The following is a 27,038-nucleotide window of genomic DNA, read 5'->3' as shown; positions in this document are numbered from 1 at the left end:
CTGGTGTGGCAGCCCGGTGTCACACACAGCCAGGCTTTTATGGGAGCAGCGGGCAGGGCGCGCACCTCCCCGGGCTCCGGCGGCCGAGGGAAGGCGTGACTTGGCGGCAGCTCCAGGTGCCTCTCTCTCCCTGCAGGTAACCCCGAGCTGCCGGGGAGACCGAGCCAGCCCTGCCGCTGGTCCCAGCCCGCTGGTCCCGCTGGTCCCAGCCCGCCGGCCCCGGGGCGCGGCGAAGATGGGAGAAGGGAGCATCACCAAATTCTTCCAGAAAAGGTCGCTCCTCCGCTTCGTGCAGAAATATCAGCCCCTGGGAAGCGGCGAGCAGGAAGAGGAGGTGAGGATTGCCTCTTGCCCGGACCTGCTGAAATAGTTGGTGTGGTTGGGGTTCGCTCTGTGCGCTTCTCCTGCTTTGTCCCGCCGGTAACTCGAGACCGCTGTCCCCGCTCCGTGCGAGCCCGGCGGCTCCGGGAGCAGGGGATCAGGTGGGTGCTGCTTGCCAGGGTCAGGAGCCATGGGGAGCCTTGTTTCTATGCCGTAATCCAAGAGCTGAGACCCGAATCCTGCCCAGGAGCTTTGTTCCCTGCTCTGAGGAGCTTCCAAACTAGGCAAGAGTGTGGGAGAGCCCTGGAGCGCTGTGGGAGTGTGGGCACAACAGGGGAAATGGAGAGCAGGGCTCCCCTGTCCTCAGGGTATCCCTGCCACCAGTGCTGGTCACTGGCAGAGGGACTGTGACCATGGGGCTGTGACCCTTGGGATGTGACCCTCAGGATGTGACCCTGGGGCTGTGACACTTGGGATTTGACTCTGGGGCTGTGACCCTCAGGATGTGACCATCAGGCTCTGAGCCTAGGGCTGTCACCCTGGGGCTGTGACCCTCAGGATGTGACCCTGGGGCTGTCACCCTTGGGCTGTGACCCTTGGGATGTGACCATTAGGCTCCGACCCTAGGGCTGTCCCCCTGGGGCTGTGACCCTCAGGATGTGACCCTCAGGATGTGACCATAGGGCTGTCACCCTGGGGCTGTGACCCTCGGGCTCTCTCTGTGCTGTTCCTGCAGTCAGGGCTGGCAGCCAGTGGCCAAGAAGATTTTTTGGCTCAGAGCTGCAGAGTCCACTGGGAAATACCTCTTTCCTTTCCTGAAAAATGCTGCACTGATGTGCCCTCCCTGTCCCCAGCACGGATGGAGTGGCCAGTGGTGGTGTGGGTGACATATTTGCTGTTCTTCTTGGTTTTTCACCACAAAATCTTCCAGTCTGGGATTATTTGACTATTTGCTCGGCACAAGGTTCCCATGGCTCAAGCCCCAGTTTTTCTGGCACATGGCAGATGGGTTGGGTGCTCTGCCACGTGAACCCCATTTGTGTAATTCCTTCAGCACGTGGGCCCTGCCCTTACTCCCATCCCAATGGGAGATCATCCATCCATCCACACACTTGGAGAGATTCATGAGCTTCTCCTGACAGACTGAAGCCTTTCCCAGACATCATTTCAGCTAATCCCCTTTCTGAGGCTTGTCTGCCCAGTGTGGGGTGGGTCAGTGTCACTGAAGAAGAAAATGAGGCACTGAACTCTCACCCTGTGCAGGGCAGGGGGTGATGCTGCTCTGCACTGCTCACCCAGAGCTCAAAACCCCAGGAAAAGGAGATCTTGATGAGGTTACAGAAAGTCCCTGTGACCTGGCTTGGTGGGAAGCTGAGATTTCTGATTGCACGTAGGCAGGAGGCCACTGGCAATTAGGCTGGCTTGTTCTTAGGCTGCACCATTTATGCTGTGCCAAAATAAACAGTGACATGTATTTGCTCCTAAATCTAAACCCCTCTTGAATTTTAGCTCTGGTCCTTGCAGAGAGGGAGGTGAGGAGAGCTTTGGCACAGGGTAGGAGGTAGACTGCAGTGTAAAATGAAAATAAGAACCTGGTAAATCAAGAACTTATTCCCAGAGTATGATTTAGGCTGGTAAATTGCTTGTTTCCCCCCTACTTGATGGCATTTTCCTTCTTTACTTGAAAATAGTTGCAGAGCACTTTCAATCTTATAAATATTTTGGTCAAAGCCCTGTGCTGGGCCATGAAGGTGTGATTCCAGGTGATCTGATGGGACTCCAGGCAGGATAAATGCCCGAGTGTTTGTGAGGAAATGCCTTCAGAAACATTTCCTGTGGAGGAAAGCCCCAGAGCTGTCACTCTGTCACTGTGGGGTGCTGGCCAGCTCTCCCGTGGCCATGGTGTTACCTGGAGCTGGCAGGGCACTGCCCTGGCACAGCAGAGCACACACCCAGCCCTGTCCAGGCTCATGGTTTAACCCCTTTCCTGCAGTGCCCCACGCAGAACCAGGGGAATTCATGTGGGGCTGACTTCCAGTTTAGGAGAATTGTGTGTTTCCTGCAGAAATAGGAAGAACAGTCAAATATTTCTCTTCTGAGCGTCCCAGTGTGTGTGAAAGTGGGAGAAAAGCCTGGGCACTGGTTCTTTACATCCTCCTTTCCCTCTGCCCATGTAGCAGGGGCACCCCAGTGGGCACAGCCCAGGGCAGGACTCTCAAGGGGCTGCAGCTGGGTGCTTCAAATCAGCTTTACTGGTAAACCTGGGGCCTTTTGGACAATCAAAAGAACTATTTTGAGGTTTATATCTGCAAGCAGGGGGACCAGATCATTGTTTCATGTAAAAAACATTGGAATTGTGTTGACAGATGTACAACAGGGGAGTGGGAAATGGTGTGGGAGGTACAGAAATTGTGGTGGTGGTGGTGGGAAAGGGCTGGGAGCTTGGAGAGGGAAGCCCAGCAAGGCAGCTCTCACCTGCAGGGCTGAGGGTTGCTCTGGGCTGGATTCTGCATTCTGCCTGCACCCCTGCAACATGGGTCTTTTTGCCTGCCATGTCCACCCAAAAAAAAAAAAAAAGAAGAAATGTAAAAGGCTTTGGAGAGAATGATTAATTTATTGGATTTTTGGCAGGGACAAAGTTTAATGTTTGGAAGGGCTTCATGTAGACTAAATAACCCAGCCCACTCCGGATTGCAGTCCATTAGCTGGTCCAAAGTAACCTAAGACAGGGAAGAGAATATGCAAAGCCTCAGCAGAGGCAGAGGTGGGGGAAAATCCCGAGCACTGATCTTTTGGGCTGTTTGCCAGAGTACACAAAAAGGGCTGTGTGCTCTGCAGAAAGCCCCATGCTCTCTTTCTTCCACATGGGCTCCTCAGTGGCACAATTGATGGATTGTTTTGGGATGAGGGATGCTCAGGTACCTCCAAGGTGGCTCCCAGCCACACCAGCTGCTCTTTACAGCCTCCACTATCTCCTGATCACTTTATCAATAGATAAAGTGATAATTCCCCTTTTGTTATTTCTTCCTGCCCTGCTGTGTGGAGTCTGCAAGGATAAAGGTTATGAATGTAAATGGATATTGTGGATAACCCACATCTGCTTTGCAATGCAAACACAAAAGCCAGCAATGCTCCAGGAGAGGTTTATTTGTGGAGGGATTTGCACAGGGCACTGCCTGGAGCCCCACATCCAGGGGGTGGAATGGGATTGGGACACAGGGGCTCTGCAGAGGCAGCACATGCAGAGGCAGCACATGCAGAGGCAGCACATGCAGAGGAGGAGGAGAGATCTGGGGCCTCATGATGCATTTCAGGGGCTGTTCTGGTGGGAGAACCCCTTTCAGGTGTAGCTCAGAGTGCAGGTAACTCATCCCAATAAAGCTGTTCCTGTCACACCAGCATCTGGCTGCAGGAGCAGGGAGCTGCAGCATTTCTGGAGAAACCAGAGGGCTCAGACCATCCAGGGCCTTGTCATTTATTTCCTCCACACCTTTTTGAAGGTAAATGTTGCTGATAGAGCTGGGCCCTGTTCCCTTGGGGACTGCAGGCATGTTATCTTCATGTCCAGGTCTCTTCCTGCCCTCTAGCTGCTTTCATTAAAATTTAAACTCCTCCAGGGCAGAGCTGTACCTTGATACCTGTGTGTGTCACCTGCAGCACAGAGGAGCCTGGAGAGGCCACATTAATCAGGGAATTCCAGGATGTGTCTATCCATGGCAGCCTTGTGTTTTCTTCCCTCCAAACCCTTCCATCTCCATAAGTGGCTTTTGAGATTTCAGTGTCTGGATGTCAGCAAAGTTACAGGGAACTGATGGATTTGTACAGCCAGGACACCCAAACAGGGATATAAATACAATAAATCATGAGTTTTAAACATGGAAGGGGTGTTTTTGTCCCTTCTCAAGAGGTCTGTTAAGGAGATGTGGAAATAAAGGTGATGTCCAGTGCTGGGATGGCTCAAAAAAGGGGAGCAGTGCTGCAGCTTGTCCGGGCAAAATGGGATCACCAGCTTGAGTGAAATGTGGGAAAATCCGTGGGGATCATGGGCAAATTGCTGGGGGTTTGGAAAGGCAAGCTGTTCTTGGGACAAAATGGTTTCTAAATGAGCCCTGCCCAGACCAAGGGGTCCCAGCAGACTCCTGTGCTGTTCCACTGGGAGCAGGGGGTGCTGGCATCCCTCGTGGTGGCAGCTGGGCTGTGGGTCAGGAAATGGCTCTAAAAAGGGGCTGCAACAGATGGATATGGCTAAAGCCTGGTCAGGAGCAGGGCTTGGAGATTCTCCGAGCTCTCCAAAAACCCCAAAACTGAAACCAGCTCCATGAGAAAACAGCCAAGGACATCTTCTGCATTTATGATTTCTGCATTTATGATTTCTGCATTTATCTCAGGCTTTAGATTGTGAAGCCCTGGATGTTCGTAGAAAGTTCCTGAATATTCAAGTCCCCAAATACCCCTGCAGGAGGATGAGCCAGAGCTGAGTGCATCCCACAGCAAACACTCCAGGGTGCTGGGAGCTGGTGCCAAAAGCCTGCCACGCTCTCTGGGGGTTCCTTTCTTAATGAACACACACTCCTGGGCTTTATGGATGGAGGGAAAAGGGAGTGGAGCTCCTGCCCTTGGGAAGGGGGAGATTTCTCCCTCTCTGTCTGATCCCAGTGCCTTCATCGTGGGCCTGGCAGAGGTTTTGGGGATGCTGCTGCTGTGGGAAGTGTATTTTAGAGAAGGAAATGAAGGGAATTGGAAGGGAGAGGTTGGATGCTGAGGGTTTGGGCTGCCTGGATGGGCAGGAAGGGTTTACCCTGCCTGGAGGCAGCTGCAGAGTCAGTGGTGGAGCAAAGCAGCCCTGGACACAGGAGGGGAGGTTTCGCTTCTCCTTCTGCCTCACATTTCTAGCTCACATTTTCAGTTCATTTATTATATTTTCACATGGGGAAAAGTGTTTTCCTTGCTCTGAGCATCGAGTCTGGGCTGTGAGACACTGGCAGGGGACAGAGCTGCTCTGGGGCAGGACACTCAAACAGCACAAACCCTTCCTGAACAGCACCATGAGCTTCTCTTTGTGGTTCCCCAGCTCCTCACAGCCTCTCTCCCAACACGAGAACCTTCCCCTGCCTTTGAGCCTGCACTCAGGATTAATTAGAGCTGGTATTAAAGCTCTGAGATTTGGGAAGTGTTGCAGTGACTGAAGGAGCCCAGCTGGCAAGGGGAGGGAAGGGAATGGGATGAAGGGAGGAAGCAAGGAGGTGCTGGAAAGCTTTAATTAACACTGCTCTCACCTAACGATGGCTCTGCTGTGTTCACTCAGCCCCAGGAGGAGTGTGAGCTGAAAATCATCCAGCAGGAGAAGGAGGTGGCAGTCCTGCCCCCGAAGGACGCCTGCAAATGCCACAAGGAGGACTTGGCAAGAGCCCTAAACGTGAGGATTTGCCCTTGGGAATGTGGGAAGGGCCTGAGCTGCAAAATCAGCCTTTAATGCCTTGCAAACTCCTGGAGTGCCCAATTCCTCTTCCTTCTTGTGGGATGGATCCTCTGAGGGTCCCCACTGTCAGGGAAAGCTTTAGTGCTTGGCTGTATTTTGGTTTCTGACCTAAGCATTTTTTTAATCCAGGCAGAATAGATTTTATCCCTTCTCATTTTGTTCCCTTTGAGTTTTGTCAGGGTGTATTTATTTTTATTTTCTCTTTAAATACACAGCGCAACCAGAGAATCCTTCTTTCTTTCACTATTTTAGATTTCTAATTTGTCATCTATGGTATAATTTCTCCCTTGTGGAAATATAATTTTTTTTTAATTAACTTGTGCTTACTTTATGGGTTTCTGTGGTGGTTGATGGTATAACAAAAATACATATTTAAACAGAAAAACAATAGACAGATTAATTTTTTTCATGTGGGACTGAGCCATGAAGATCTTGCCTAGTCTGCTAATAGGGGTTTAAACTTACTATGTTTAATTGACATAATAAGTTTTCTGTAACTATAATATGAAATGGGTTTGGGTTTTTTCCCCCTCTAGGTTGATTTACAGACTGGACTCTCTGAGTTTTCTGTGCTCCAGCGCCGGTCAAAACACGGCTGGAATGAATTTTCAGTAGAGAACACAGAGCCAATATGGAAGAAATATCTGGACCAGGTGAGGATTTTCTGCACAGATCTTTATTTCTTGGCAGAAACAAAATCTGCCTGGGTTACTCTGAGCGTGTGCCTGCATTGAAATATTCGGGGTTTCTACTTCCAGAGGCTGAGCCTTGGAACAGGCTGTGCCCTGGGCACAGGAACTGCTCCTTCTCCTGGGAAAAACCACTGTGAGGCTCCTCTGCAGCTCCCTGAGGGTGCAGATAACATCTGCAAACAGAAATGAACTTTTTAATCTCCACACAGCCCACTAATCAAACGCTGTAGATCAGATTGCTGCAGCATATTTATTCCCTTTAAGGCAAGTGAGAAATTTGTGAAATTTCTCTAGTGGTGGCTGGAAGATGCTCTGATTTTGGCTGTCCCTCCAGAAAAGGGGCAGCTGGGGAGCTCGGGGGAGTTTTAGGGCTGATGCCTTGTGAAGGCTGACCCAGAACAGAGGCTAGATGGAGATAAAGTAGGGATTTATTCAGAGGAGATAAAGAATAAAGTAGGGATTTATTAAGAGCCCTCAATGGATCCACCTTGGGCAGCAAAACCCAAAATGGCCACCAAAAAAAAAAAAAAAAATTGACAATTGGTCACAGAGTCTCTCACTTTGATCAGCTCTGCTCCATGTGCACATTGCAGTTCATTGTCCAGTTCCAGCTGCAGCCCCTGCAGTCCCATTGTTCTTGTTTTTCTCTCTGCAGCCCACGGGGTTTGTGCTCTTGGGGCTGAGATTTGGATCATTTGTCCTTGGTGCCCAGCTGGAGCAGGAATTGTTTTGTCTCCCTGCTCTGTGCACAGAGCTCACCATCCCCTCATGTGAAGCCCAGACCCACACACTAAAGCAGCACAGAATGTGAAAAATAGAAAAGCCAAAACCTGAGGCATCAGGGTCTCTGTCAGTGACACACCAGTGACAGGTACATTCAGAAATTGTGCCATGTGCTGTTGACATCCACAATTTCCCACCAACTGCCCCCAAAATCCAGGCAGAAAATTATATTCCTTATCTTCTCTTTCCCCAGTTGAGTTATCCTTGAGTTTTGCTTTTATTATCTACTTTTCATCAGTATTTAATACGTCTTTCACCTCTCTTTGAGAGCTTTCAACCAGACAAGAAGGGCCTTTTTTTGTTTGTTTTTATTTTTCATTTCCAACCAGTGATTTGAATATCTTGCTTAGTTGAATCACAAGTATTTGAGTTGCTTTGAAAGACTTCATTTTTATTTTGTGGTTTATCCCTTTTTTTTATATGATTGATATTCTTCAAGCTTTAGTGGTAAAGATCACTAAGTCACTCCAAGGATTCTTTTATTCCTGATAAAAAGTGAGATGGTGTTTTTATCTGCTCAGCCTTAAGAACCAGCTTCTCCTACAGGGACACCAAAGGGATTTGTTGGTACATCTCTGATCCTCCTGCAACCTTTTGGTGCCTCTGGTCCTGCACCATTCACACCCAGCATCCCCTTGCTGTGGCTTTTTCCAGCTGCTATTTTTGTAAACATCCCCTTTGCCTCAGTTTTCTAAAGAGAAATGGAGGGACTTTCACCTTTGGATCCAGCCAGGAATAAATTTAAACCCTGGCTTTCCTGCTGAGCATCACCACACATCTGTTGCACAAAGCAGGCAGATTTATCTTTATCCATTTAATTCCTTTCCATCAATTCCCACATCAGTTAAACAGAGCTGCAATTTTCTCAGGTAGCAAAAGGGGCCTCAAAATCTCTGTTTAGAAGTGAAACAAGTGAGCACCTGACTCCCACAGCCCTCAGTCCAGTGAAGATTTGAGCAGATTAATTAAAGAAAAAATGAAAAAGAAGAAGAAAGAGGATTTCTGGTTTCAGATTCTAAAAAGACAGTAAAGGTTTTGTTTGTCCTTACTGTACATCTAAGAAGCTTTTGGAATGAGCTCTGTGTCTGCAAACGGGGAGCAGTGCCTGTGCAAAAAGGGGAAAAGTGGGGGGATTCAGGTGTTTTGGTGTGAACTTCATCCTGCTGGTCCCCAAGGCCACCCAACCCCTGTGGGCCAGGAACTGCAGAACCTGACCATGATGCAAGGAGGGTCCTGCAGCAGAACCACCCAGGGACCCTTCCTGTGGGACGCTTCCTTTCCTGCTGGAACCCTTCATGCGGGACCCTTCCTGTGGGACCCTTCCTGTGGGACCCTTCATGAGGGACCCTTCCTGTGGGACCTTTCCTGAGTGACCCTTCCTGTGGGACCCTTCCTTTCCTGCTGGAACCCTTCCTGAGGGACCCTTCCTGTGGGACTTTTCCTACTGGAACCCTTCCTGTGGGACCATTCCTGAGGGACCCTTCCTGTGGAACCCTTCCAGAGGAATCCTTCCTGTGGGGATCTTTCTTGCTGGAACCCTTCCTGAGGAACCCTTCCTGAGGGTCCCTTCCTGAGGGACCCTTCCTGAGCGACCCTTCCTTTCCTGCTGGAACCCTTCCTGTGGAGCCCTTCCTGTGGGACCCCTCCTGCTGGAACCCTTCCTGAGTGACCCTTCCTGAGGGACCCTTCCTGCGGGACCCTTCCTGAGGGACCCTTCCTGTGGACCCTTCATGAGGGAGCCTTCCTTTGCTGCTGAAAGGCTTCCTGTGGAACTCTTCCTGTGGGCCCCTTCCTGAGGGACCCTTCCTGAGGGACCCTTCCTGAGGAATCCTTCCAGAGGAATCCTTCCTGTGGGACCTTTCCTGCTGGAACCCTTCCTGTGGGACCCTTCCTGCTGTAATCCTTCGTGAGGGACCCTTCCTGCAGGGTGTGCAGCCAGCTCACCTTCAGCACCTCTCCCTCCACATTTTCCTTGTGCTCTCAGTTCAAAAACCCCCTCATCCTGCTGCTGCTGGCCTCGGCTCTAGTGAGCGTCATCACCAAGGAGTACGAGGACGCCGCCAGCATCACCATGGTACGTGTCACCTGTCCCCATCACCATGGTGGGTGTCACCTGTCCCCATCACCATGGTACATGTCACCTGTCGCAAATCACCACAGTGGGTGTCACCTGTCCTTTATCCCCATGGTGGGTGTCACCTGGTGATGGTGACCCCATCACCCATGTGACACCTATCCTTTGTCCCCATGATGGTAGTCCTTGTCCTGGTCCCCATGCTGGGTGTCACCTGTCCCTCATCACCATGGCAGGTGTCACTTGTCCCCCATGCCCACGGTGGGTGTCACCTGTCCTTTGTCCCCACGGTGGTGGCCCCTGTCCTTTGTCCCCACAGTGGGTGTCACTTGTCCTTTATCCCCCGTGGTCGGTGTCACCTGTCCTTTGTCCCCACGGTGGTGGCCCCTGTCCTGCCCCAGCCCGTCCCTGTGCCCACACGTGTGTCCCCGCTCTGTTCCCAGGCCGTGCTCATCGTGGTCACCGTGGCCTTCATCCAGGTGGGTTGTGCAGAGCTCTGCTCCGTGGCCATGGCCAGCAGGACAGAGCCCTCTGCTGCTGTAACTTGGCTTCCCTCTCCCTTCTCCTCTGCAAGGAATATCGCTCGGAAAAGTCTCTGGAGGAGCTCAACAAGCTGGTGCCCCCCGAGTGCAACTGGTGAGACAGGGCTGCAGCAGGGGAACAGGGAAAGGGAAAAGAGAATTATTCCAGGTTCTTGTGCATGTAGTGAGAACCTGGTCTCTGGACGGGTGGCACCATGAGCAGGTGCAGTTCCAGGGGAAGGGGATGAAATAATGAGTATTGATCAGAAATTATTGGATTTTTTGTTTAATTATTAGGAAAAAATTAGAAATAGGGAGTAGGCACGCTGTGGAATTGAATAAATGCTAAGACAGGAGGGTCCCAGAAAAACCCTGCTCCACATCCCTGCAGCATCCTGCATTCACTGTCTCTCCCCAGGCAGGAAAAACATCACCTGTGTATATATATTTTTTTGCTTTAGGGTAGTTTTTCCCCACAAGAGCTGAGCACAAAGCAGCACCTGAGTGCAGGTGCAGGTGGGATGGGGTTCCTGTCCTGCCTGGTGCTGCACACACGTGTCAGGCACAGGCACAGCCAGGTCACAGCCCATGGAGCAGCTGCAGGCTGGATCAGACACTGCTTTCCCCACGGCTTTGATGTTTGTTATCAGTGCTGGAAATCACAGGAAATATTTTCTATTTATGTCTTTGCAAATCGGTTTTCTCATGGCCAACAGGAATAAGTTGTGAAGCTCAGGGAAGCCTTGCCCTGCCAAAGAGGTGTGAGTTTTCCTCTGGTCCAAAGTTCACCCTGGAGCTTACAAACCCCACTGTTGTTTCTTTATTTATTTATGATATGACACCAGAAGCATCTAGCTGCCTGGAAGGCTCCACTTTGAATGCAACAGTGGAATGCCAGGTGTAATTCTAGCTTTAAAAAGCCTCTTTTTAGGTTCAAGAATCTGCAGTTCATTATTTAAAGCATGAAAGCACAACTTCTTATTGTATAAATAATGTTTAAGTCACTTCTGAAATGTAAATCATCCATAACCTGCCCACCTATTTATGAATTAAAACCAAGCCCAGGCTGAACATAATCCTCTGCTCATTGCTATGAAGATTTTCTGTTCTTATTTACATTGGAGGCTCTCTGGGGCAAGGCTTCTTGCTTTCCTGCCAGCCACATTCCCAAGCTTGCAGAAGGAATAAAACCCTCACAGCCTGCTTCCCTTTCTTCTTTTTTCTCCATTTTACTCCTGTAGCTTAAGGGAAGGAAAACTGCAGCACCTTCTAGCACGAGAGCTGGTGCCTGGAGATATCATCTACTTGTCTGTGGGTGACAGGGTTCCTGCAGACCTCAGGCTCATCGAGGTAAATTCAGCTGGAAACGAGGCTGGCTGGCAAAGTCCTTGTCTTGACAGTGCCAAAAATGCATTTTTTAAATTAGGTTACAGATCTGCTGGTGGATGAATCCAGTTTTACTGGAGAAGCTGAGCCTTGCAACAAGACTGAGGGTGTGCTGCTGGAAGCTGGGGACATCACCACGCTGAGCAATGTGGTGTTCATGGGGACCCTGGTGCGATACGGGAAGGGGAAAGTGAGTCCTGACATCACTGATCTTTTCCTGGCCATTAATTACAGATTCTTTTGGTGTGGGCATGGGGAGACAGGAAAAGGTGGATGACAGAGGGTGGGTTAGGTTGGATATTGGGAAGGAATTCTTCCCTGTGAGGGTGAGGAGGGCCTGGCATGGGGTGCCCAGAGCCGCTGTGGCTGCCCCTGGATCCCTGGCAGTGCCCAAGGCCAGGCTGGACAGGGCTTGGAGAACCCTGGGACAGTGGAAGGTGTACCTGCCATGGCAGGGGGTGGGACAAGAGGCTTAAGGTCCCTTTCATCCCAAACCAGTCTGGGATTCTCTAGGTTTTTCCACCTCCATCTCTCTTTTTCCCTTTTTCCAGGGCGTGGTTATTGGCACGGGTGAGAATTCCCAGTTTGGCGAGGTGTTCAAGATGATGCAGGCTGAGGAGGTAACACAGCCCTGTCTGGGGAAATGTTGGGTGTCCTGGATGAAAGCTTGTGAGCAGGAGCAGTGCCACGAGCCAGTGCACTGGGCTCAGTTCTGCTTCTGCCACAAAATGCCCATGTGAGTGAGGGACACCAAAGTGACAGAGAAGGACAGGGCAGGCTCTGCCTGTTGGAGGGTTGAGGGAAAAGCACAGGGGACCATGGATTGAAACCAGGACTGTTGGGACACTTGTTCTGGCTAACCATCATCTCCTCACCCCACACAAGAACCAAAGAAAATCCAGTCATCTCTAACTTTTCCAGACTCCCAAGACTCCTCTGCAGAAGAGCATGGACAGGCTGGGGAAGCAGCTGACCCTGTTCTCCTTTGGGATCATCGGTGAGTGGGATGCAGGGCTCACACTTGCATGGTTGGCTGTGGGATCCCTCTGTGCTCTTCCAAAAGCACTAGTGGGCCTGGGTTACCTAGACTTTGGGGGTTCCAGCAGGGAGATTTGGGTTCCTCATTGCATTTTTAGTTCCACGACATCAGCTAAAACAGGTTAGGGAATTTTTTAATTTGTTTTTTAATCAGATCCTTTACCCACTCCCCCAGGTTTGATAATGCTCATTGGCTGGCTGCAGGGGAAGCATCTCCTCAGCATGTTCACCATTGGAGTCAGGTGAGGACTGGAGAGCCCTTTCTCTTTCATTTCTAATGAAACATCCCAAGGAATTCCCTGTTCAAAACAATGGACCTTTCACATAAGAGAACTTGAGTAAAACCTTTCACAAATACATATTTCTCATGCACTGGCAAAATTAATGTGGGGTTTAAACAGAGTGGAGAAAAACAGAACCAAGCTTGAGGGTTTATTTAATTTTGTAAACTGTTATCTTGGAAATCTTCACTGGCATCTCTACCTCATCCTGCTGTGAGTGCCCTTTCCTATCTGTGCTGTGAATTTAGTGGGAGTGTACCAACAGCAAATATTACTCTGTGCTGTTCCTGCTGGATTTACATCTAAAGAAAGGAATGCACACCTCATACAGCATAAAGAAGTGTGCACAGCTTCTTAATCAAACACAATAAAAATGTGTTTTCAGCAGTGCCCATAAAACCTGTTCACTTGGTGTTGTCATGGTTCTAAAAATCAATTCTTTAAAAAAGTGTTCTGTGGAAAGGAAAAAAAAATCCCAGGTGAGGAGACAACAGAGAAGCCAAACCTGACTCAGTGCCACCTTCCTCTCTCCTAGGGGATGTGGTGGCAAAGGAAAGTGGTTAATGCTGAGTTTTGGAGGGCAGATGATGGTTTTGTAAGGTCTCATTTTGCACATGCCTGGAAGCATTCAGAGTTTCCCAAGGAATATCTAATATCCAATATACAGACTGGATTTTTCCAGCATATCAGGTGTCACAGGTTTTGATGGTGGGGACATCTGGGGAGCTGATTCTGTCCCCCACATTGTGGGGTAAGAGAGCAGGTGAGCCCTGATGCCAAGGAATATTCAACTCCCATCCTCAGAAAGTTAAATAAATGAAATTAAATCCAGCCTCTACACCCGTGCTTTTCAACCAGAAATTACTGCTCTTTGGCAAAGTAAAGAAGAAAAATAACTGCTCTGTCAGAATCATCCAGGAAAAGTTTGAAGGGCTGGATAAATATCCTGCTTTTGTATTTAAAGTGTGCCAGGATTGTATTGTATCCTGCTTTTGTATTTACAGTGTCCCAGTGGTTATCCCCTTAGGAAAACCCAGCCCTGGGATGTCCCTTTGGCACCTTTGGGTCAGTACTTGTGGTTTGGCCCCCGTGTTGAGGCTGTTGTGTCTCTGCTGTCCCCAGCCTGGCCGTGGCTGCCATCCCTGAGGGCCTGCCCATCGTGGTCACTGTCACCCTGGTGCTGGGAGTGCTGCGCATGGCCAAGAAAAAGGTGATTGTGAAGAAGCTGCCCATAGTGGAGACCTTAGGTAAGGCTGCAGAGGGGCCACACGGCTTGGTCACCTGCCAGGCTCCAAAATCTGAGCTGGGCTGGGCAGCCACAGGCTGGTCCAGAAAAATAAATTTGGAATAGGCTTACTGGGACAGAGCAACCCACTCAGAATTAAATGCATTTTCTACCCTGTGGTTCTCACCCTTCTCCCTTAGTTTGGTTGTATGAACACAGGCACATGCTTGGAATGGTGCAGCCCAGCCCACAGGGAGCAGACACACTTTGGGTTAAAATCTTTGTTTCTCCTTCCTCTCCATGCTGTGGGATCCTCCTGCAAGTCCATCCCATCCACTTCTTCAGTGTCTGGCTAAAAAAACCTCCCCATCCTCTTCCTGACAGCAGAAATAAAGCCATTTTTCCTTCTGCAGGCTCGGTGGCCATCTCCCTGATATCCAAAAGGTCATGGAGAGGGGACAGAGGGGACTTGAGAAGGTGTCCAGCACATCCCCACAGCTGCAGGGCACAACACACCGGGATGGAATTGTTCTTCCACCTCCCCTTGTCTTTAATTTGTCCCTCACTCCCAGATGGCTGCAGTCCAGGCTTTGCTGCCCTGCCCTGGGTCAGGGTGGCAGGGATGTGGAGGAGGAGACACGGTGTCTCTTTAGCACCACTCATTAAAGGCACAATAAACACCGAGGCTGGTCCGTGCAGTTCCCAAAATCTGCTGCACGTCCACATCCTGCAGCTAAAACCTGTCCTCTTAGGAAACACTGCTATTGTTTGAACTGCCCTTGTTTGTTCTGCAGTTAAGGAATCTTATCAGCCTGATTTTATTGTCTCTGCCCCGACTCAGGACATCTGAAACAGCTTTTCCCTCCTGAGGGAATTTGTTCTGCTAGGGCTGCGCCCACAGAGGCGGAACTGCAGGTGCAGGGAAGGCACAGCCAAAACTGGCTGTGAAACTCCTGAAAAGGAGAAAAACAATCCTCCTTTAATTATCAGACACTGAAAATGAGGTATTGGAAGTCACAGCTTTGCTCTCTGCTAATCCTTCCAAAGTGTGATTCATTTAATTGCAGCCCAATCTGCTTTATTTTCTCTCCAGGCTTTTACCTGGAGGTCACTGTGCTCATGGGGTTTGTGCCTGAGCACTGTGATCACCTCCAGAGCCAGGGAAGATATTCACACCCAGAGGGGAGCTGGAGCCTGATGCTTGTTTTGTATTCATTTCCCCCCTTCTTGGGAGTAGAAACTGTCTGGAAAGTGGTGCCTCTGCTAATTCACCCTTTTGTGGTGTTTTGTAAATGGGGTCTGGAAAAATGTGCTTTGCTGGATCAGGATTGGCACAAAGCAGAGCCAAGGGGCAGATTCTGCTCTTAGATGTGGATCTTTGAGTATTTTTTATGACAGTCTAACCCATCTCCTCTCACAGTCCCTTGGTGAGGCAGGGAAGGGCTGCAGCTCCTGATTTAGAGAAGCAAGGCTTAATTGGCAGGGTGGGAATTGGGTCTGTCTTTTTGGAATAGAGCAGCTGTTCTGTTGAGTGATATTGCAACTCAGAAACATTAACTAAGACAATGTGTCCCTCTTCAGGTGTCCCCTACCACATCTCACACCCAAATGAGGCTCACAATGCCCTGGTGTGCACTCAAATCCTTCCCTCAAATCTTTTCCCCCCCCCATTTCACCAGTGCAGTCCAAACACCACGAGTGAAACTTGTTCTCCCTCCTCTCAATCTCACTGCTGGGCTGCATTATTTAGCAGTTCTGACTGAGGCATCCCTGCCCCAGGTTGCTGCAATGTCATCTGCTCAGACAAGACGGGCACTCTGACTGCCAACGAGATGACGGTGACGCGCCTCGTGACCTCGGACGGCTGCCAGGCTGAGGTAGGGATGAGCAGCTAACCCAGCCTTTCCTGCTGGAATCCAGCAGCACTGACCCTGCCCTTGGTTCACTCAGACCCAAACCAGGCGGGCTGGTCAGCCCCAAAGCGAGCAGTTTTTGTCACTTCCCCTACAGAGAAAGGGATTTTTGCAGCCCTGTGGACAAGCAGAGGTGGGGCTGAGGGTACAGAAGTGCTCAGGTCCCACAGAGATGTTCACTGGAGAAAAGGAGACTCAGGAGTGACCTTATCACTCTCTACAGCTCCTGAAAGGTGGCTGTGCTCAGCTGGGGCTGGGCTCTTTCTCCAGGCAGCACTGACACAACCAGAGCACACAGTCTCAAGCTGTGCCAAGGGAAATACAGGTTGGATATCAGGGAAAAGTTTTTCACAGAAAGGGTGATAAAGTTGTGGAATTCTCTGCCCAGGGAGGTGGTGGAGTCACCATCCCTGGGTGTGTTTAACAAAGCCTGGATGTGGCACTGGGGGCCAGTGTTTAGTTGAGGTGTTGGGGCTGGGCTGGACTCGATGATCTTGAAGGTCTCTTCCAACCTGGTCATTCTGTGATTGGCAGTGCTGTTCCCTGCACTGACTGTAAATTCTGAAGCCTGCCACTGACCTGTGGATGTGACAGTCTGGTCAGAGAGAGAAAGCCAGATAAACCTTCCCAGAAATTACTCTGTGGAGTTTTGAGAAAGCTGAGAGAAAGAATTAAAACAATCTTGCAGCTGGTGTTTTGGACAGTTGTTTTCTCACAAGATGTTTAACAAAGTGTGTCTTCTTAATTAGCCAGTGGTGTGATGGGGTGTTGATTAAATGACCAATCAGGTCCACCTGTATTGGAATGGTGTATAAAAGAATAGGTTTTCAATAAAACTCAGTTTAACCTCCTGAAGAAACCTGGAGTCTATGTGTCACTTCACTCCTGTTCCTGACTCAACAGTGACACTGAGCTCTGCTGGTCCATCTCCTGCAGGAATATTTCTTGTAAGAGCAGCTTCATTCTCTGCTTGGTTCATTCCTCTCTGTGCAAAATGAGGGGAAATGCAAAATGTGAGGCAGAAGAGAGACAGACAGTCAAGGGGGCAGGGCTTGAAGAAACCCAGTGATGCCCTGACTGCCAAAGGTCTGCATCTCTCCCCTGAGCTGCAGGAGACTTCTGGAATCACAGCAAATAAGTTCCCTATAGGACAAATTCACTCCTTTTGTCCCTAAAAAGCCATTTTAATGTGATATTGCCACCTGTCTGCAGCCTTTCCTTTAAGCATTGCTTTGAGAGAGAAAGAAGAACCCCTGTACTCCTTCAAGATGAGAATTTTCTTGAGTGCAGCCCCCTGCACACATCTGCAGTCCAGTCCTGCCTGGCAAAGGGGAAATTTCCCATCTCTCTCTCTCCCTCAGGTCAGTGGGGTGGGCTACAATGGAGAAGGAAATGTTTATCTTCTGCCATCCAAGGAGATCCTTAAAGAATTTTCCAACATCTCCATTGGGAAACTCGTGGAGGTAAGTATAAATTATGAAGCAGCTTATCATAGTTACATTCAGTTTTCAGTTACACAAATAACTTTGGATAATTGGTGTGGAAAAAAAAAAACCAAACACTTTTGTAACTCTAAAATGGACTGGCTTGCTAAAACATTCTCATGGAAAGACTGAGTGTGATGTAATTCCTGAAGTTAGGAGTGAAAGGCAGTGATCATAAGGCATGCAGGGGGAGACCAGAGCCATCAGCTTCAAGAGTCAATGATATTCTGGATAAAAATACAATTCTGGCAGAGGAGAAACCAATACATTTTACCCTGGCCAGGTTTTTAATGTGCACAGTTTCTAGACATTAGCCAGCTACACAGTCAGTTTATAAATTTATTGTGATGTTCTCTGGGTTTTGTGTCAGCTTTACATAAAATTTTGAACATTCAGCTGTAGGCTAAAGCGGAGAGTTTGGGTGGTGAAATGATTTGAGCTGGAATCTCAAATGGAGGCTAGGTCCTGTTTTATTCATGCTGCACATTAGAAACAATAGGAGGAGAGACTGAGCCTTCATTTTCATGATCTATGAGCTCATTAGATGTATCTTATGTTTTCCTGATGTTAATTTATCCAAAGCATTATATTTTACCAAAATACTGGTGTATTGTATGCATTAAGTGGCTTTAGAAAAGACAAGAACTGATCTCAAGTGATGCTGCTGAGGGGAAATCTTTTCCCAAAATTTTTGGGATGTGCCTCCCTTCATTCCCCAACCTTCCATCATTTCATTTAAAGAGATGAAAAAGCTGTGACTTCAGTAATGACAAAAATATCTCATGTAAACCTGTCCCTTTCTCCAGGCTGGCTGTGTAGTCAATAATGCTGTTATCAGGAAAAACAGTGTGATAGGACAACCCACAGAAGGAGCTCTCATTGCCCTGGCAATGAAGGTAAGACCCTTAGAGTTTAAAATTTCCCTGCAATTCACATAAATAAATAAAAGCTGGATTTGTGATGTTGGCAGCAGAGTGAGACTGCTTTTAATTCCCCAGGCTGGTTTTGGTCCTCCCTTGTCCCCTCTGCCCAAGGTCTCAGATGTTGCCTCTCCCAGCCATCCTTTAGTCATGGACAAACACTTCCCTTGAGCTTCTGTGCTGGCAGCAATCATGGCTAGGTTTGGTTAATCCTGCACTTAGGCTGGGTAATGCATTTCTTTTGGGCTCAGACAGGACAGCCTTTTTTCTATTTCCTGCACGTGCCAATGAAGCGTCCAGGAGGAAGAGAAGAGTTAGAAATGGGCAGGAGCAGGCCAGGCCAGATTGCACCCTCATTTTGGGTCATCTGCTGGCTTTTACTTTTTCCTAGTCATGATTATGTAAAACAAGATGTTTTTATGAATATTGCATTCACACTCCTGGGCAGAGCTGTGAAACGCCCAAGGTGTCACCTCATCAGTGCCACCCAGGCTGTGGCCTCAGCCCTCAGGTGAAGCTCAGGAGGCCCCTGATGAAATGATGCCCCTGCAAACATCTGGTCTTACCTCCTGCTTTTAAAGCTCGTAACTCTAGCAGTGAAGTCATGTTTTTTTAATTTTTTTCTTTTTAAACAATGGCATTTCCTTTCCCCAAATGCTCTGGAATTCAAGCCAAGCAATAGCAGAATATGAGGGAGGGTGTCTCTCCTATTTTTCTTTTTGAATCTTTTGGTTTGGTGGGAGCTGAGGACAGAGGTGATCAAAAGCAGCTTCCAGTGTCTCCCACTTCACCTGGAACACCCCCACACTCTGCTGGAGCAGGAGTGTACTGGTTTGGACTGAAAGGTTTTGTTGTGAATTGCTTTTTGAGTGTAATTCATCAGGAGATAATTCAAAACCACATCCATGACTGACCATTCTGTTTGCTATTTCCTTTCTTCTTTCAAGTAGAGTTGCTGGGAAATAACCCAGAAAAGAAGCCCAGAAATCTGCTCAGTCCAGTTTAGGGAATGCACTTGATCCTCCTTTGACCCAAAGCCTTACAAAAAGGCAGAGCAGCTCCCTAATTCTTTAAAAATTTATCAGGAATCAAGCTTCAAACTCCAGTTTAATTTATCCCATATCAGGCACACCAAAAGGGACGAAATGGTTTGCAATATGAATTTTGCTCTCCTCGTGTTTTCTCTTGAGCTCTCTGGTATGTGACAGCCTGGAAGGACACAGTCAACAGTCAATCCTTGTGATATAGTAAATACATCCAGCTTTTGGCAATGCCCAGCCTTACAGTGCTCCTTTTGTTTTACCTTGCTTCAGATGGAATTAGCTGACATAAAGGACATTTATGTAAGAAAGAAGGAAATTCCATTCAGCTCCGAGCAGAAGTGGATGGCTGTGAAATGCACACTGAAAAATCAGGTAAAGCAAACAGGCAAGGGCTGGTCTCATGTTTCTAATTGTACACCTCAACAATGGGCATGAAATGGTATCTCTTCAGCAAATAATGTTTTCAGGAGTTAACTATGTCGGGAGAAAACGGAACAAACCTCAAAATTCCCAGCTTGGGTGGATTTTTAGCCTGTAAAACTGAGTTTGAATGGGAGGGGGGAATACTTTTCATACAGTGGTTCTAGCAGGAAAACAAAAGCCTTTTAGAGATAACTGACAGGGAGAGAGAAGTCTGGTGTTTGGGAGGAAAGGTTGGCCCTTTATCCCTTATTGGGTTAGGGAGCTAATTTTGGCTGATGTTATGCTCTGGTTTAAAAACTCCCCAACCTTTTCATCACCATGTCTGTGAGGGCTGAACATGACAAATGGCCAGAGCAAAAATATCCCATCCTATCCATAATATATGCTCCGGGGCATCTCTTGAAACAGGTAAAAGAGGAAACAGGATCTTTTCTACCTACAATTAATGACTTATTTAAAATGTCCTCCTTTTTTTGGATAAAGTGTATTCTCTCCTTGCTTTCAAGGATCAGGAAGATATTTACTTTATGAAAGGAGCATTTGAGGAAGTTATCCAGCACTGCACTCTGTACAACAGTGGTGGCATCTCGTTGTCACTCACACCCCAGCAAAAAGCCCTCTACCAGCAGGAAGAAAAGAGAATGGGCTCCTCAGGACTTCGAGGTCAGTCCTCACTGCTTCTTACAGGTTATCTGGCCTAAAAGTTTCCTGCTCTGTTGTGATTAGGATGGGCAGAGGCACAATCCTCACAAAATCACAGAATGGTTTGGGTTGAAGGGACTTTAAAGCTCATCTCATTCCCACCCCTTCCACCGGCCCAGGTTGCTCCAAGCCCCATCCAACCTGGCCTTGGACACTTCCAGGATCCAGGGGCAGCCACAGCTGCTCTGGGCACCTGTGCCAGGAGCCCCCCCCCCTCACAGGGAAGAATTGATTCCTAATTTCCAATCTGAATCTCAAGTTTCACCTTAAAGCCCTCAGTTCTTAGCACCACTTTCATGGTCTCTTCCCAACTCTTGTCAGAGTGCCAAGGGCCGTGTCTTAGGCCTGCTAGCTGATCTGGTTTTCTGTGCTGGGTTTAAATTAGTGAGTTTGAAAGGAGCTGAAAACAAGCCCTGGAAATGTGAGTGTTTCTCTTCCATGGAGAGCTGTGATTGTGTGGGACACGCTCTGGGTGCTGCACTGCAGGGCTTTGTGCTGAGCCTGATCTAAGCACTGCTCTGCCAATTTTGGTTTTGGAGAGGACAGCAACAAAAATCCACTTTGGAAGGAGTTCCAAACATGGATTTGAGTGCTGAGATTTCTGTTTGAAGCTTGGTTCAATCCTTTGCTAGGCCCCAATCTCTCGATCTCCTGATCCCAACTGCACAGCCCACAGGAGCTTTGTGCACGTGTCACCTCCTTCATCACCAGCAACATCCCCTCAGAAACATCTCAGACTTCCACACAGTGACACAGACACCATTGCCAGCTCGTAAGGAGATGAGGACAAGCCTTGGCAGCTGGATCTGGAGGATGGTGGAGTTAATGTACAGATTCTCCCACCCTGTGTCCTGTGGTTAGGAGCTCCTGTGCAGCGCTTGATTTACAATATCCAAATTATCTGCCCTCGTGGCAATGGCAAATTACTGCTCTGAAGGGAAGTGATTAACTCAGGCAGCTGCTGCAGCTTTTGATTCCATCATCAAAGCAACACTGACATGAACCCCTGGCAAAATATCCTTGAGTGATCTAAGAATGATTGAATGATAATGGGTGTGCACCAGAACAGAGACAAAATGTTCAGAGCCTGGATGTTTACATGACGGGAGTTTCACTGGTTTAACTGAATTTACATTTCACATTTTTAGGTTTTAAAAAAAGTGTAAGTTTTTGCAGGAATGCTATTGTTTGAGTTAGGAGTTTAACAGTGTCTGGTTTAACATAACACTGTCCAGATTTAATCCATCTGCATTTAGGCAAGACGTGGTAGACAGCTTAAAATTAGAAAGAAAGAAAGAAATCCTAAGAGAAACATGTCAAACGGAAATGCTCTCATTCAGAGAAACTATGATTTAGTGGACTGAATTTTTGTGTCTATACAAGATCTGATTGTAATGACTAAAGATCTGCTTTTAATGACTTTTTCTGCTGGGAAACAGGCAATTTAATATATTCTCTAAATATTCATTTTAAAGCATGGAAATACATCATTAACAATTTAATCTTGTCCTTTTTTTCTCCCCTCTGTTACTAGTACTTGCTTTGGCGTCAGGTCCAGAACTTGGCAAACTAACATTTCTAGGTCTGGTGGGAATAATTGATCCCCCAAGGGCTGGGGTGAGAGAAGCTGTGCAAATCCTGTTTGAGTCTGGTGTGTCAGTGAAGATGATCACTGGAGATGCCCTGGAAACAGCTGTGGCTATAGGTACCAAACTTTGCTGCTCTCCTGGGGTCTGTGGTATGTCTGCCACATCAGTCAAGTGTTTTATCCCTTAATTATCAACTTTATCATCGTTTCTGTGTGTGCAGTAGAGGCTTTAGAGATCACTGAGTTTTTGCTTTTCCATTGAAACAAACATTAAATGGAGTATAGAGCAACTATGAACTCTGGGCCAAATTCCAGTAAATTAATTCCACTATTTTAGCACCAGAAATGGCAAAATCTGACTGTAAGCCTCTTAAAAGACACAGACAGCATTGCTAGGATTATAGAATCCACTCATATTTCGAGTGTGGGTATCTTTTCTTTGCAGGACAGAATATTGGTCTCTGCAATGGGAAGCTGAAAGCCATGTCTGGGGAAGAGCTGGACCAACTGGCAGAGGCAGAGCTCTCCTCCACTGTCCAAAATGTAATGGCTTTGATTACAATAAAAAAGCCTACTTCCAATAGCTTCCATCTAATACGAGATTATATTTTGTCTTTTTTGTTGTTTTTCAGGTTTCCATTTTCTTCAGAACAAGTCCAAAGCACAAACTAAAAATAATAAAGGTACTAAGAACCTGTGAAATTCATTGTACACCTTACAAAAACAAGGGGGAGGGAGCCTCAGTTCTCTGGATGATCTGGTCTTCCCCAGAAGCATCAGCTCAAACTAAAGGGCTGTAAAACCCCAGCTAGAGATGGGGTTTCTCTGAAGGCATTACCTGTGGAACTGGACTTGATGATCCTTGTGGGTTCTTTCCAACTCAGGATATTCTATGATTTTATTTTTCTTGCAAGTCTGGGCCCGGGCATACAAAAAAAACTAGTGAGGTATTAGCAGCTACAACATCAGGAGAATGATTTCTGAGGGTTTTACTATCTTCTTCCAACTTCTGCTGTAGTTGTGACATTCCCTATACTCCTGAAAGACCCAATTCTTGGTCTGAGCTTTGTGCTCTGTGTGGTGCCGAGTCCATTTCACCCTCAGAGTCCAACAGAGCTTCTGATCTTTCGATACAGAAAAAGCAAAGCAAACAGTCCAGACTCTGAAATTGCCAGCATGGCTTGTCCATGTTCTGGCTTGAGGGCCTCTGAGCTGTCCCCTCCCGCAGGCCTTGCAGAGGGCTGGTGCTGTGGTGTCAATGACAGGGGACGGGGTCAACGATGCCGTGGCCCTGAAATCCGCGGATATCGGGATCGCCATGGGACGCGCGGGGACAGACGTCAGCAAGGAGGCTGCCAACATGATCCTCGTGGACGATGACTTCTCCAAAGTCATGTAGGTTTGGAGATTTTCTTACTCTGCAGCTCTTTGCTGGCTGTCCACTGCAGCAAGCTTGTGGTGTGAGGAGGGCTGGGAGTGGAAGTGGAGAGCCCCAGGGTGGCTCTGACTCGCCCTTAGTTGCACACATGACAATGATTTTCCTTCCAAGTGGTGCTGACCAAGCCACCTTTCACCTGAAAGTCCTGTCTCCTCTCTGCTGTGGCTAACTGGGCATCTGAGAGCACCTAGAAGTCTGGCTAGATCACAGCTTTTTTGGTCATACTTTGGACTTGGTGATCCTGGAGGTGTTTTTCAACCTTTATGATTTCACCTCATATCCTGCCTCATCCAGGAAGCTCAGAGGAAAAATGTAATTTGCAATGCTCTGTTGGTTAACAACAGAGAGAGTGGGCAGGGTACTGTGAGTATATAAATAGGTCCCAGGCCTGCTTTATGAACCAAAACCTGGCCACGTGACCCAGCTTTCAAATCTACATGTTGATAAAAGAATTGTAAGTGAGAGGCTGCATTGACAACCTCCTCCTGAGCTGGGCTCTGAACTTCCACTGAAATAAGGGCTACAAAAGACAATTGTTTTGAGTGTCACAGGGAGCTCAGTATAAAACAGTGCGAGTGTTCTTAATAAAATCCCCTCTCCTTTCCAGGAATGCAATAGAAGAGGGAAAGGGAATATTTTACAACATAAAAAACTTTGTCCGGTTCCAGTTGAGCACGTAAGTTCCTGTTTGCTTCAGCTGCTGTGAAAGCACCTTCAAGGTGAGGCCCTGCAGAATAATGTTCTGTGCTTTGCAGGAGTATTTCAGCTTTGAGCCTAATTACCCTGTCAACAGTGCTCAACCTACCCAACCCACTCAATGCCATGCAGATCTTGTGGATCAACATCATCATGGATGGGCCACCCGCACAGAGGTATGGAAGAGTCCCATGAGCAAAATAATCTTGGGTTTAATATGTCTGAATTTGGCCTAGGAACACAAACTGTTGTGATTGCTCATCAATCATCAGTGGTTCACCAAGGTGCACTTCTGTTCCCTCCTGCTCTTTTAAAAAGACTTCACATTTACTTGATGTTTTCTGTATTTTCCTGGTTTATGGTGGAAACACTTAACTATTCCTTTTTTTTGCCTAGGAATAGCCTGTTATCCTGAAAATACCACCAGGGAATAGTAGGAATATGGCCCAAAATCACAAGACTTGGGAACCATCCAGCTGCTAATTACAACTACAGCTAAATACAATTTACAGCTTCCTCATTATGCACACTCTGACAGTTAGCTCTCACTCTGGGGTGGTCTGATGATCTAATGTTATTTTAGCAGCTCAATATGCAGAAAAGACCTTTGGTATCATGTCATGGACAAATTTGGGCCTTATGTCACCTTGCTTGGATAGTCACACTGTGTCCCAAAGAATTGCATCCTCCAGCTCCATGCTGGTTTCTCAGCATAAACATTTTGGGACACCCTGCATTAATTAACACATCCCTCTGCTTTCTTGGAGGCAGCTTGGGGGTTGAACCTGTTGACAGGGACACCATCAAGCAGCCCCCCCGGTGCATCACAGACACCATCCTCAGCAAATCCCTGATCCTGAAAATCTTCATGTCAGCAATCATCATCATCAGTGGAACCCTCTTTGTCTTCTGGAAGGAGGTGAGGGAAATCTGCACTCGCATCTTGTTTCCATCAGGGTGGGTGGAGCACAGAGTGAGGGTGGTTTCTGAAGGACGTGAGAAGGACTTTCTGGAATTCATCCCATGGAGAAGGATCAGTATGGGCAGAGGGCTGAGAGAGCAGGGTCAGCTCCCAGCTCTGCTCCTGCCTCCCTCTGTTACCTCTAATTTGGTCCTTCCCATCCAGAATGGGAAACCTATTACATGATGTGGCATCATTACTTTAAGGGACTTTTCACCTCTAGCTTTCCATTTTCCCAGCAGAAAAGTACAATGGATTGCTGTTGGTACTTGAAGTTTCAGTAATTTAATTTAGGATGTTCTTTACTCAAAGTCCACATCAGTTTAAGAATTTAAAATACGGTTGATAAGATCATAAACTTTAAAATTAGCAGAGAGACCTGAATGCTACCTCTAATAGCTAGAACTAGATTTACTCCTTTGTTTTACTACCCTTTCATTTGACTGGGCACATTAAAGGGAACATTTAATTCTTCTATTGAATTGGCATATTTTTGTAAGGTTAAACTAACCCATGAATTTCTGTGTGCTTCCAGAATCCAAAAGGGGGCATAACTCCTCGAACCACAACGATGACTTTCACCTGTTTTGTGTTTTTTGACCTCTTCAACGCCTTGACGTGTCGCTCTCAGGTGAGATGGCTCTGTCAGCAGTAATTTCTTGTCTCAAATCACAAACATAAACAGTAGAATACCAGCATTCTGCATAGTAAGGGGTTTTTTTAATGTTATTTAAAGCAATATGATTTTTATCAACTTTTTACACAGATAAAATTATCCATTACAAGTGCAACTACACTTTCAATTAAGTGTAATTAAGTTACATAAACACTAACTTAAGCTCTACAGATAAAATTATCCATTACAAGTGCAACTACACTTTCAATTACATAGCTCTAAGTTAGTGTTTATGTAACTTAAAAAGTAATGAAGATGAAATGTAAAGGAACAGGGTGTCATTTAGCTCCAACAGAGATTGGGAAAAGCTACTTTTAAATTTTTTTTTTCCCTTTTCTAGACAAAGTTGATATTTGAAATCGGCTTTTTCCGAAACCGCATGTTCTTGTATTCCGTGCTTGGGTCATTTTTGGGACAGCTGGCAGTTATCTACATCCCTCCACTACAAAAGATCTTCCAGACAGAGAATTTAGGAGTGTTAGGTAAGTTGCAGAATAAATAATGGTTTGTTTGGGGTATTTTTTTCCTTGAAGTGACTTTAGAAAGCAGATGCCATTCCCAGTGTGCTCTGTTAACTCCCAGCACATCACTGGTAGGGGAAATCAACCAACGGCTCCAGTCTCTGTGTATTTACACAGAGCTGTACCCAAATAGTAGTAGTAGTTCATATTATCCCATGTTACATTGTGAATTTTGATTTACTGCACGTAAATGGAGACACGCCAAGATTTTCCAGCTCTGTGTGATGATATTTCTCAGATTGTTATGCAGACACTCCCTTTGTAAAGAGCTGGGTTAAAACTTCCCTTTCCCAGCTGAAATGGAACACAGATTTTCTTTTAAATCAGTACATTGCACTCTACCACACCGTTTTCCATCTACATTAGGCTGTGTCATAAACAGGGGGCAGGGATCCCAAATGATTCCTGTCTCCACCCTCCAAGGGGACCATCCCAGCTGTGCTGGCCCTTGTCTGCTGCACTGGTGTCCCTAACTCTCAGCTGGCAAGGGCACAGTGAGGGTACCCAGGGGCTCACCAGCCCAATTCCCAGCTGCAGGAATGCCCAGGGCTGGGATTCCTGCCCAGCTGAGCTCACCTCCACTCTCTCCTCTCCCAGACCTGCTGTTCCTCACCGGCCTGGCTTCCTCAGTGTTCGTGGTGTCCGAGCTCGTCAAACTCTGTGAACAGCGCTGCTGCCCCCCGAAGCACACCAAGGGATGTCACAACTGACTGAGACTGCTCTGAAATACACCTGGAACAGAGCTGTGATGATCCCAATCCACGGCTTTGTGACCCACACATCCTTCCTGAAGGTACCCAAGTGCAGCTGTACCAACAGTCCTTACACCAGAGACTCTTCTACCCACTCCATGTGAGCTGTCTGCAGAAACCT

At 47.6% G+C, this 27,038-nt stretch overlaps 1 protein-coding gene across 1 annotated transcript; it reads left to right on the top strand.

The window, feature by feature from the left end:
* On the top strand, positions 1-26,999 carry ATP2C2 (ATPase secretory pathway Ca2+ transporting 2). The gene is made up of 27 exons (XM_039721293.1): positions 1-334; positions 5,627-5,737; positions 6,337-6,453; positions 9,260-9,349; positions 9,793-9,828; positions 9,924-9,985; positions 11,112-11,220; positions 11,297-11,446; positions 11,808-11,876; positions 12,178-12,253; positions 12,470-12,536; positions 13,698-13,822; positions 15,580-15,677; positions 17,075-17,176; positions 18,004-18,093; positions 19,431-19,532; positions 20,090-20,246; positions 21,820-21,990; positions 22,319-22,416; positions 22,506-22,556; positions 23,102-23,268; positions 23,919-23,987; positions 24,067-24,183; positions 24,779-24,926; positions 25,504-25,599; positions 25,985-26,126; positions 26,763-26,999. Exons 1-27 carry the CDS (start codon positions 236-238, stop codon positions 26,873-26,875), a joined length of 2,832 nt encoding a protein of 943 aa, XP_039577227.1. The 5' UTR covers positions 1-235; the 3' UTR covers positions 26,876-26,999.
* Positions 27,000-27,038: the final 39 nt, after the last annotated feature.

This window comes from Passer montanus, unplaced genomic scaffold, assembly GCF_014805655.1.
Source record: "Passer montanus isolate IOZ18808 unplaced genomic scaffold, ASM1480565v1 scaffold45, whole genome shotgun sequence".
Lineage (NCBI taxonomy): Eukaryota > Metazoa > Chordata > Aves > Passeriformes > Passeridae > Passer > Passer montanus.
The sequence above is the reverse complement of the archived record's forward strand: the minus strand, read 5'-3'. Positions and strand labels throughout refer to the sequence as shown.

Coding starts and splice junctions, on each gene's coding strand:
- ATP2C2 (XM_039721293.1), top strand. CDS start 236: ATGGGAGAAGGGAGCATCACCAAATTCTTCCAGAAAAGGTCGCTCCTC. Junction 18,094..19,430: donor TCATTGCCCTGGCAATGAAG/GTAAGACCCTTA, acceptor ACCTTGCTTCAG/ATGGAATTAGCTGACATAAA. Junction 22,557..23,101: donor ACAAACTAAAAATAATAAAG/GTACTAAGAACC, acceptor CCCCTCCCGCAG/GCCTTGCAGAGGGCTGGTGC.